Source organism: Oryx dammah, unplaced genomic scaffold (genome assembly GCF_014754425.2).
Source record: "Oryx dammah isolate SB20612 unplaced genomic scaffold, SCBI_Odam_1.1 HiC_scaffold_19, whole genome shotgun sequence".
Classification (NCBI taxonomy): Eukaryota; Metazoa; Chordata; class Mammalia; order Artiodactyla; family Bovidae; genus Oryx; species Oryx dammah.
This window is the reverse complement of record NW_024070203.1, coordinates 34,484,814-34,497,503: the sequence shown is the minus strand read 5'-3', so window position 1 is coordinate 34,497,503 and position 12,690 is coordinate 34,484,814. Positions and strand designations below refer to the sequence as shown.

Here is a 12,690-nt window from a genome sequence, read left to right as displayed (position 1 = left end):
GCCTGGGAAATCCCATGGACAGAGGAGCCTGGCGGGCTACAGTCCATGGGGTCACAAAGAGTCAGACACAACTTAGTGACTAAGAACACACTCCATATTTATGCACAAAAGGCAGAAAAATGAAGTGTTCAGGTATAGAAATAAAATACAGCCATAAGGATGTAGGTGTTCAATTGAGAAGACGCACATTCCCGCAGGAGGTGTCTGTGTCCTCCCCATCACTGGTTTTGTGTTTCAGCCACGCCTCTCCCCACTTAACTCATGAAAGGAACCAACACCTGGTGAGCTTTCTCTGCCCTGGTTCAGCCCTGCTGTACATTCTTCTCCACGAGGAAGCATCAAGAAGAATAACTGGATTTCTTCCCTTTGCCCTCTGACGTGCACTCCAAGCACCCCTGCTGTGTGTACCCCAGCACCCATGCCCACTACGAGACCCATGCCCAGCGTGGCTGTGCCCCACCTCCGAGTCTGCAGGGCCGCTACCTTTCGCCGGGGAAGGTGCATGCGGATGCTACCCCAGCTCCCTGATACCACTTTTTTGCAGAAACATCACTGAGACTTGTCACCGGCCTCACAGAGTAACAGCACCTTCTGCAGTTTTCCCAGCGACACTGCTCCCATGAGAAATGTATGGATCTGGGGTGAAGACAGAGAAGACCCCACAGGGAGCTCCTGAGTCCAGCACGAGACCGTGCAGGCAATGACAATAGTCCGAGGGTGGCCCAGCAGCTGGGCACTGCCTCAGAGATAAGGCTGCTGCAGGTAGCATCAGAAGGGGGTAACGAGGAGAGCAAGACAAGCAAATTACTTTTTGATCCATTAAAAACGTATTTGTGGTTATGCTTCTTTCTCTCCTGGAGTTTTATTTTCTCCACTGGAGTCGTGTCCAGGGTAATAAATAGGCAAACACTGACACGAAGGCCTCTAGCCTGTGGCTCTTCTTACGTTCCTGCCCCAGGAGCAGCCTGTTAGGTGGTCAGGTTGCTGGCCTGAGAGCACGTTTACTTTCCGTGAACGCTGACTTGCCTTGAGGCACAAGGGACCAATCCCTCTTCTGCCCCCTCCCTCCCCTCGTTCTCTCTCTCCTTTCTCTCTCCTGTACACCCTCTCCTGCGCCTTCTTCTGTAAACCATGTGAAGCACATTCCTGTGTTTGCTGTGAACAAGCACCTTGGAACCTTCATCCCTAAACAGAACCACTTTTTCACGTCAGATTCTCACTGAGGTTTCCAGAGACGCAGGACCCGAAGCAGGTGCTGAAAAGGAACAGAGAGACATCCCCACCTGTCACTTCCTCTCACGTTCCTGCTCAGAACAACCACCCGAAGATCATCTGTGGGAGGGTCAGGAATTTACTTACTTCTGGGACATTCCCAGAACCGACAGTTGCCTATAACTACGGTTCAGCTACTTGGTGAAAGGGCAGATCCAGCGTTGCTGTAGGTCCTTGTGGCACAGGTTGTCCTAACAGCTGTCTGCACGGTTGCTGTTGTTCAGTCACTCAGTCGTTTCCAACTCTTTGCAACCCCATGGACTGCAGCATGCCTGGCTTCCCTGTCTTTCACCATCTCCTGGAGTTTGCTCAAACTCCTGTCCATCGAGTCAGTGATGCTATCTAACCATCGCATCCTCTGCTGCTCCCTTCTCCTCCTGCTCTCAGTCTTTCCCAGCATCAGGGTCTTTTTCAGTGAGTCAGCTCTTCACATCAGGTGGCCAAAGTATTGGAGCTTTGGCTTCAGCATCAGTCCTTCCAATGAATACTCAGGATTGATTTCCTTTAGGTTTGACTGGTTAGGCATTCATTTTAAAAGTTGCTCCTTCTTTACTATCCTGGGTAATCTCTGTCATTATAACAGTAGGCATTTTCTTCCCTTCAATTATAATAATAATCACCATTTATTAGCTCCTACTATATAGTAGGCTCTGTGTTGAGTGCTTCATATTTATTTCTCACCCCATAAACTAAATCAAATTATGATGTCTGTTTTAAGATAAGAAAAAGAGGCAGAGGTTAACTAACATGCCCGGATCATGCAATAAGGAAACCATGTGTCACACTCTGAAGCCCTGGTGCTTGAACACACCAGACAGGCACTGGGTGCTCCTCTATACACAGTTCCCCAGACACAAAGCCTTTCACTCTGTGCCGAGCGCTGTCCTAAACACTGAACCTGCATCATCACATCACCTTGCTCACTCCTAACACTATCCTAAGAAGCACTGAACCCTATTAAATGGGTGGACAGACTGGAACTCAGGGTTTAAGGCATCGACCCGGGGCCCACAGGCAGCAATCAAGAACTAAACTTGAAACCCAGGTAGGCAAGCATGTACCCTATGCAGTCCACTGGATGGACTGTCAAAGGCTACTGACCCAGGAAAGATCACAAGTCAGTCAAACATAATTTACAACCTGACCTTCAACACCCAAATGCTGGAGATGAGCAAAGGACTGTTCTTCTCAAACCATCCAGAACCTCAGAAACCCACTAGGAACTTCTTCAGACCCGAGAAAGCAGTGCAATCAGATCTCTAGTGAGGAAAACCCCACAGCACGTCTGTGAGCCCTAGAACAACCCATGATCTAGGTCAGTAGAAGATGCTTTAAGAAGCTAATCATTTACTCAGTACCTAAGATCTTCCCTGGTGGCTCAGATGGTAAAGCGTCTGCCTACAGTGTGGGAGACCTGGGCTCCATCCCTGGGATGGGAAGATCCCCTGGAGAAGGAAATGGCAAACCACTCCAGAACTCTTGCCTGGAAAACCCCATGGACAGAGGAGCCTGGTAGGCTATAGTCCATGAGGTCCCAAAGAGTCAGACACGACTGAACAACTTCACTTTCACTTTAGCCATTGAAAAGGATTGTCTTTACTCAATTCGAGAAAATGTTATGTAGTTCCTACTATTTTTCTGGGCACAGTGTTAGGTTCATGGCTCTATAAGTATTAATGAAGGAGAACAAAAGTCTTAAAAATAATAAGAATCTGACCTTGGAGATACACAGTGACTATTGAGAAAGGCAGATATAGAGGTATTTGATTTCAAACAAGCAGACACACTCATGGAAAACTATGAAGTGGCAAAGCAGCAGAAAGGAGGGAGTATTTCTCTATGGAGGGGAGGCAGGGAGGTGTCACGGAGGGAACTGCATGCTGGGTGTACAAGGAAGAGTCAGAATTTTGCAGAAAGAAGAAGGGAAGATCTTTCCCGGTAAAGGGAACAGCTCAACCAAACACGCAAGGCTTGAAGCAGTGGGCACAATGGAAGGACCGCATGTGGTGACGTGTTGACCACGACATCACAGAGGTGTCACGAGATGAAGGGAGACAGAGACAGTGAGATGGTGGAGGGCACTGGGCAGGTGGAGAGGGAGTGGGCGCAGCGCTGTGCAGGCATCGTTTGCTAAAGTCTGGGGGTAAGATGGTCAGCACACTAAAACATCAGTCTGAAACGGGTGAGTCATACGGAGCAGGGAGAGATCTGGGTGGGGAGGCCAGTGAGCAGTGAACAGTAAAGAGATGAACAAACCTTGGAGCAGGGTCAAGACATCATGGTTACTTAGTTTCAGCTTTTGGGGTGTGAACACACAATTATGTACATGTGCTTGTGTGTGTGTATGTCGAGCTTGTTTGTTTGACTTAATCTGTAAACGAGTTGCAAATCTTCAAATCCTCTTTTTCCTGCTCTCACATTTTCACAAACATGAAGTATTTGCACAAACATAACACATTGTCAGAGTGCACTCATATTACAAAAACTGATGACTTAATATGGTATAATCTATAATACAGAACAATGTATCAAAGTTTCTGCTGTTATCAATTAAATATGAATTCAATCTGATGCCCTGATCTTTTGGAAATGAACCAAAGTCCATTAGTCTCAGACCATAAATTTATCCATTTGAGAAATATAAAAGCACTAGCTTTTGTTGACTAGAAGTTTAAACTATTCTAAGCTGGAAGAACATTTGTTGGGGTCTCTAGATTAGCTGGAAGGCTCCTTCAGGGTGTTTCTGAATAAAATCTATAGTCCTAAACAAACAAAGTTAGGCAGATATTGGTATTTTTTTGAAACTAAGCAATGGATATATGAGTATTCATTACTTCATCCCCTCTACTTTTACATGTTTGAAATTTTCCATAATGAAAAATATCCTTTTGAAAACAGTACTTCTTCCTTGAACTCTACTTACTCTAATAAAATGAACACCAAAATTCAACTTAGCCCTGAAGGAAAAAGCTGCAAATTTAATAGCACTGTGCCTCTGTTTACCACTATCAAAAGTACCGTTTATTGTATATGTGTGGTATTATAAGTTCTAAATCTTTGTCTTCCATGTAGATAAAAGTAGCTCTATTTTTCTTTTTTAATAGATGAGCATTTTAAATACAGAAGGTAATCTTATTTTACCTGTAATACCTAATTTCCCAAACTATGAACATCTGGCCCCACCCTGGACGCTCACTGACAAACATAATCTCATTCTTAATCTCAGCTGTTTCTGATGTCTTTGAAAGTATGAAATAAGATTTCTGAAGTATTTTTCAATTAACATGATTTTAATATCAATGGCTAATGTGACCCAAATCTATCTAGCGTGACAGCTAAATTGCAAAACTAGGAGGAAGATATTTCTTGTGCCGAACAACTTTTAACTACTGTCTGATGGAAGCAGAAAGAAGACCGCTAGAGAGAGTCATGATCTAGTTACTCAACAATGAATGGGAGTCTTTCAGGTAATGCTCATGGAGGAAGAGACTTTTTCCCCAGCTAAGCCATAGATACTTAACAAATCATTTCCAGTGCAACCAGAGAAGACAAAGTTTAAACACGTGGGCATTTTGTAGATGGCATGTGTAGTAGGAGAGCTTTACCATCTGGATTTCCAGGATTCCGTGTATAAATCGAAACTTGTGCCATGTCAGCATTTAGAATGCTTCATAAATTACTCTCATCATCATGCTCACTTGTTCAGTTGTGTCCGACTTTTTGCAACCCCATGAATTGCTCTCTCCATGGGATTTCCCAGGTAAGAATACTGGAATGGGTTTTCATGCCCTCCTTCACAGGATAAATTACACTCAGTCTTCTCTTTATCCATTTTGGCTCACTCTCCATTTCTACTGCATTACCATCAACCGCATTAAAGACCTTGTAACTCTTTGTACAATGAATTAATGATCTAAACTTCATTCTGTGTCTGGCATGCCCTAGATATTGTCTTCATCTCATTTATCCATTATTAACCCCATGTTTTTGAGTGACTGCTCCATGCTTATCTGGCTCACTAGAAGAAGTCAGATGTTTTATTTCAAGAAGTCAGATGTTTTGGCTATCACTGTATGACCTTACATCTGATCTTCAGTTGGCACACAACACATATTTGATGATTTATTAAATGAAAGAATGATTTTTAAAGGTCTATACCTATCATGAAGCCTAATTTTATCACTTTTGAAAATAACTTGGCCTGCTCTGCCTCACTATAAAACTTATTTTCAATCCTTAAAAACTTAACAGTGGCATTGATAAGGGATTAACACCCAAACTCTTTAAAAAATAATAGCAAAAAACAAACAATTCAATTTTTAAAAGGACAGGAACTAAAGAGACATTTTCCTAAGAATATATCCAAATGGTCAACAGGTACATGAAAAGATGTTCAATGTCACTCATCAGCAGGGAACTACAAAATAAAACCACAATGAGGTATTACCTCACACCTGTTAGAATGGCTATTATCAAAAAGATTAGAAATAACAAGTGCTGGTGAGGATATAGAGAAAAGAGAACACTTGTGCACTATTTGGGGGAATGTAAATTGGTACAGCTACTGTCGAAAACAGTACGGAAGTTTCTCAAGAAGTTAAAAACAGAACTGCCATACAATCCAGTAATTCTACTTCTGGTTATTTACCCAAAGAAAATGAAAACAGGGTATCAAAGATATATGTGTACTCACATGTTTATTGCAGCCTTATTCATAATAACCAAGATGTGGAAACAACCTAAGTGCCCCCAAACAGATGTATGGAGAATGGAAATGTATATAATACACAAATAATAGTAATACATAGAAATTATTATTCAGCCATGAGAAAAATGGAAATGCTGCCACTGCAGCAACACAGATGGACCCTGAAGACCCTGTGCTGAGTAAGATAAGTCAGAAAGAGACAAATATGATATCACTTTTACATGGAATCTTAAAAGAGCTGAGCTCATGAAAATAGAAAGTAAAATGGTGGTTACCAAGGACAGGAGTAGGGGGAGAATCAGAGATATTTAAGGTACAAACTTGCAAATAAGACCTAGAGAACTCATGCACCTTGTAGTGATTACAGACAACAAGATTGTATGATAAACATCAAATTTACTGAGCGACTAGATCCTAATTATTCTCATCACAAAAAGAAATAAACATATAATGATAGAGGTGGTAGCTAATGTTACAATGGCAATAGTATTGCAGTACCTAAATGTATCAAAACAATAAGCTGTACACCTTAAAAAAATTAACAATGGTAACATTTTTAAATGTTTCTGCCGGAACAAATTTGCATAAAATATGTAGAAGATTTTTCTTTTAAGTATTTTGCTACTCATAAAAAAAAATTCCTAGAAATTTCAACTAGCATGCTATTTTCTTTTCTTTCTTTCTGTTTTTTTTAAGCATGCTATTTTCAACCAAGGAAAATTTTACTTAATGTGGCCATTCCAGATTTAGGGGCCCTTACTTCCTGACACAAGATTAAACTCCCCATCTGTGAAAAAAAATGTAACTAAATATATGTTTTTCATGCAGTGTGATTTGTCACATGGCTCCATGGATTCATGACATGACATGAAATACAAAACTGGGCCTGGTCCAATGCAATAAAAACCGAAATGTTGACCATGGGGTTTTCAGCAAGAAACATCTATGTTCTGTCACTTTCTAAAGAACAGAGAGCACATGCAATAACTCATTTTCGAAAAGCAGCTTTTTTAAAGATAATGTAATACCTGTCCCTCAAGATGGATTTAAGAAAAATGGTTCACAGACAGTGGTCATTATTTCATTTTGCCCAAAGATGACTATCTTCTGATGGACAGAATTTATCAGATATCATTCATCTTGCTTGTCAGTCACACAGAACATAATACATTTAAGAATGAGGAAAATAATTAAACATACTAAGAGATGGAAACTAAAACGCCAAACTTCTGAGGCCTAGAGTACTTTATTCGTGCCTTAATTTCTGTATCAGGAAAATGGGGGAAGTTATTTTTTTTGTTGCTTAGACTTTGGTGAGAATTTGCTGTTATTCATTAAAAAAAAATTCATAAAATATTTTGTAAGTAATAGTCCAATATCATGTCATCATTTAATACCACTTTCCTTTCAAGTATTGTTCTGGAGTGAACACTGAATTCAAGAGAAAGCAAGAAACATTTTAAAATATATGTAATCTCTGCAATATAAAACCGAAGCACAAAAAAGCAAGATAACAGCCGAAAAGCAAGTTCACATGGTATAATGTAACCTATATTATAAAAATAACGTGGGGCTTTTCCTGAGGTAGACACAGAAAAAGCAGTGTAGACAAGCAAACCACAAGAAGAGAAAACAGCTGCTTCTTACATGCAGTTGAAGAAGAGGCTCCTCTGGCCTCTGGTTCTGATGGCATTTCTTGCTGGTTTCTTGACTCAAGGATCTTCTCCTCTTTTTGTCTGGGTGTTACAGACATACCACTTGGGTTTTCTCTGCCAACTGAAATTAAGATTTGGAAAGATTCTATCCTCTCAAACCACTTGTTCTCAGAAAACCCACCATCTTCCCAACTATGCAAGTTTAAGTTTTGCTATTGTTTCCACTTCAATGCCGTCAGAGGTCTTTACTCTGCACTACATAGTAACCAGAAAAATGAATTTTTTTATAGCAGCGGGCTGCACATGAGTGGTATCCCTATTAAATCTGTGCACTCCTTTTAAATCTAAGCAATAGTTTAACGCCATAATATGAATTGAATGACTTATTCAAGATGTTTTTCTTATAGCTTCTAAATGGGTACATTGCCTACATCAAAAGGTAAACCTGACTAAAACATTGTTCAAAAATGCTTTATGTGACTTTACCGGAAATTTAAGAATCAAAGAAGTATACATACGTGTATATATATATATATATATATGTACACCTACAAGTGAAGAAAACATTAGCTAGTTTTCTGCCTTTTATTTAGAAGCAAGTTGTTTTGGCGTCTTGTTCAGAAATAGATATCCCCAACCTAGCTATGAAATTAAAAGATGCTTGCTGCTTGTTATGGCAAACATAGACAGTTTAAAAAGCAGAGACATCACTTTGCTAACAAAGGTCCATATAGTCAAAGACACAACTGAGTGACTGATCAACAACAACAATAGATAAAGATACCGATATTATATATACTACATATTATATTTATGTATCACTCATCTGATAGGATATTCATTTTAAAAATGTTGAGAATTTTATATCTATCTCCATATAAAGTATAGGTAGACATTGTTAAGAAAAGAGAAGTTAAGTAAGAGACAGACAGACAAAGAAAATCATCTAGATTTTGATTAAGCCAAAATCCATGGGACTAAACAGGGTAAAAATTATGTCACAAACTGAATTTTGAGATAATTTAAGAACACATTAGAGTTATCCCATTAACCTTTGCTCAGGCAAATATGTTATAAGCTTTGGTTGTTTAAACAAAGCCCTTAAAACCTTACTTCACTTTGCTAGAAAACCTGAACTTAAATATGAGGGAAACCAGTTTCAAAATATTCACATTTCTATCTCATTCTTAGAATTTTTATCCCAAATCCTATTTTAATTCAAATCCCATTAGTGCTGATCTTTTTATCTCCTTTTACACTGTGAACATTAAAAATTAATCACAATGGAAACATTTCAGGGTAAACGTACATTTGATGACTTGTGGATAGAAGAAAACACTTCCGTTCTCAGTATAAACAACTGGTTTTGCCTGTCCGTCTGACTGAAGTCCAACAAACAACCCTGGGCTCTTCACCGATTCCAGGCTTATACATGCATTTTCCAAGTTCTTCTTAATTTTAAAATGACAGTCACTGTCTCCTGTACCCTATAATCAAGAGAACATTATTTCATAAATATAAGCAACACTGAAGGATAGAACTTAAAACCAGTCATTTCACAAGAATATAATTTTGCTTCAAGTCCTCTTGACAAATTTAGAAGCTGTTTGCACAAAGCCCACTATGTGCTTCACCCTGCTCCATAAGATCTGGAAACAGAAGCCAGTGATTGGCTGAGCGAGTGGATATGGGACTCTGCATCTCAGAGGGCCTTCACATGAGTAGAGGGGCAGTGTGTGCTCATTACCTCCAGACCTGCCCGCCCCTGTAAGTGAGGATGGAAAGCTGACATATGAGTGTTTTGGAAACACTCCAAAGTGGTGTTGGGAAAGAAGGCAATTCTTACAAGTCCATTTACATTTAAACAGAAACCAGGTGCTTCCCTGGTGGTCCAGTGGTTAAGAATCTGCCTTGCAATACAGGAGAGACAGGTTCTATCCCTGGTCCTGGGGGACCCCACAAGCCCCTGAGCAACTAAGCCTGTGTGCCACAACTACTGAACTCATGCTCTAGAGCCCACGCTCTGCAACAAGAGAAGCCACTGAAATAAGAAGCTGGCACACCACAATGAAGAGTAGCCCCTGTTTGCTGCAACTAGAGAAAGCCCACATGCAGTAATGAAGACCCAGCACAGCTAAAAATAAATACATAAATAAAATAAAAATTTAAGTAAAACATAAACCAATTTTCACCAGTATAGAGTCCACATAAATGACTCAAGGCTTGTAGAGCAAAACATTCAAGAATCAGATGCCAAAGGAGTAATCTACACACCCTTCAGATTATCAAAATCACCTCTTTTATGGCATTTAAAATCTAATATTAGAGAACATTTCACTTTTTGTTGCTTTAAAATGTCTTCTTATAATATTTAGGAGTTCTGAAAAATAGGTTTTGTGAGACTGGACTGAAATTTCCAATATTATCTATTACTTGTAAAAGTTAACTGCATTCAGGTCGCTGCCCTCCAAAGTGAGTTTCTTTTAGGTACGAACCAAATGTCTGTTGTCTGTTCTCTCCCATAATGCAAATATGAATTAAGCAACCTCTACAGTCTGTTCTTGTTTTGGATACAATAAAACTCCGGCTTTGATTTCTATGGCCAATTAGAGGACACAACGACATATACAAATAAAAACACAATATTTAAGGCCAACAAGATAGAGATTAATTCCTTCAGTTTGGGGAGAGCAAAGTCAGTAAACTCTGGAGAATAAAGAAGAAACTCAATAAACGTTTGTTAGCTCTAGAAATAGCTATCCATCTTGATCATTTCTAATCTCATAATTTCTTCATGCAATGTCTTTCCCTCTCTTTTTGATAATGAAAAATGGGATTATTCCCTCTAAAATTCACCATTTCAAGTGATAGGCTTTAGGACACACTATGGTGGCTAAGACAGTAAAAGAGTGCAGGAGACCTGGGTTCAGTCCCTGGGTTGGGAGGAGTCCCTGAAGGAGGAAATGCCAATCCACTCCAGTATTCTTGCCTAGAGAATTCCATGGACGGGCTATAGTCCATGGGGTCAGAAAGAGTTGGACATGACTGAGCAACAAACGCTTTCACTTTCACCCACAATGTGGCATCTTGGTCTACTTAATGTTTCAAGCTGGGGTGCAGGAAGGATTTTCTGACTTTTCCCCAAAGCCAATCATAAGACCCTCATGTGGGAGAGGTGTCCTCCCAGGGCGTCCTTATCTCCAAGACAGAAGGGTTTTGATGAATAGGTCCTGCCCTTCCCCCAGTCCACCAGGCTTCACTCATACCCTTCTTCGTCATCTAACATCTTTCCATGGATCTCCATTTTTCATCACACTCAGTGTAAGAACACCCAGCTTCTTCACTCTGTTCTTAACAAGGGCTGCCCATGGGAAAAAGTAGTTAACCAGAGTCTAATCTTTTTAGGTTTTCAATCATGTCTGACTCTTTGAGACCAGGACTCTTTGAGACCATGAACTGTAGCCCACCAGGCTCCTCTGTCCATGGGATTTCCCAGGCAAGAATACTGGAGTGGGTTGCCATGCCCTTCTCCAGGGGATCTTCCTGACCCAGGGATTGAACCCTGGTCCCCTGCACTGCAAGTGGATTCTTTACCATCTGAGCCACCAGGGATTTGCATTTTTAGGTTTTATCAGAAGCCTAACTGAGCCAGAAGGAGGGAATTATCCAGCTCTAGCCCTCTCTGATCAAATTGCCAATATCCACTGGATCATGGAAAAAGCAAGAGAGTTCCAGAAAAACATCTATTTCTGCTTTATTGACTATGCCAAAGCCTTTGACTGTGTGGATCACAATAAACTGTGGAAAATTCTGAAAGATATGGGAATACTAGACCACTTGACCTGCCTCTTGAGAAATCTGTATGCAGGCCAGGAAGCAACAGTTAGAACTGGACATGGAACAACAGACTGGTTCCAAATAGGAAAAGGAGTACGTCAAGGCTGTATATTGTCACCCTGCTTATTTAACTTCTATGCAGAGTACATCACGAGAAATGCTGGGCTGGATGAAGCACAAGCTGGAATCAAGATTGCCAGGAGAAATATCAATAACCTCAGATATGCAGATGACACCACCCTTATGGCAGAAAGTGAAGAGGAACTAAAGAGCCTCTTGATGAAAGTAAAAGAGGAGAGTGAAAAAGTTGGCTTAAAGCTCAACATTCAGAAAATGAAGATCACGGCATCTGGTCCCATCACTTCATGGCAAATAGATGGGGAAACAGTGGAAAGAATGTCAGATTTTATTTTGGGGGGCTCCAAAATCACTGCAGATGGTGATTGCAGCCGTGAAATTAAAAGACACCTATTCCTTGGAAGAAAAGTTATGAGCAACCTAGATAGTATATTCAAAAGGAGACATTACTTTGCCGACAAAGGTCCGTCTAGTCAAAGCTATGGTTTTTCCAGTGGTCATGTATGGATGTGAGAGTTGGACTGTGAAGAAGGCTGAGCGCCGAAGAATTGATGCTTTTGAACTGTGTTGTTGGAGAAGACTCTTGAGAGTCCCTTGGACTGCAAGGAGATCCAACCAGTCCATTCTGAAGGAGATCAGCCCTGGGATTTCTTCGGAAGGAATGATGCTAAAGCTGAAACTCCAGTACTTTGGCCACCTCATGTGAAGAGTTGACTCATTGGAAAAGACTCTGATGCTGGAAGAGATTGGGGGCAGGAGAAGAAAGGGACGACAGAGAATGAGATGGCTGGATAGCATCACTGACTCGATGGACGTGAGTCTGAGTGAACTCTGGGAGTTGGTGATGGACAGGGAGGCCTGGTATGCTGCAATTCATAGGGTCACAAAGAGTCGAACATGACTGAGCGACTGAACTGAACTGAACTGAGCCCCCTCTGGGACAGAGAAGCACTTTTACAGTTCACAGTCCAGAAGTGATGAAATAAAACTTCACATCTTAAGAAAAATTCAAACATAAAACTTTTTCTCTGCCCTTTGGCCTCCTCCCTCCCCTCCGCTGTGCATTGTTTATCTGCATTGTGCATTAATCAGATCTTCCCAGTGGCAGAAATACCTGCTCAACCATAAAGATCAATGTTT

General features: G+C 40.7%; 1 protein-coding gene across 1 annotated transcript in view; it reads right to left on the bottom strand.

The window, feature by feature from the left end:
* LOC120878581 overlaps nucleotides 1-12,690 on the bottom strand; it is a 145,882-nt gene that overhangs the window by 11,023 nt on the left and 122,169 nt on the right. The window contains exons 16-17 of the mRNA XM_040261230.1: nucleotides 8,945-9,122; nucleotides 7,628-7,756 (exon numbers count right to left, since the gene is read on the bottom strand). Coding sequence (XP_040117164.1) covers nucleotides 7,628-7,756; nucleotides 8,945-9,122 — 307 coding nt within the window. The remainder of the gene's footprint in view (nucleotides 1-7,627; nucleotides 7,757-8,944; nucleotides 9,123-12,690) is intronic.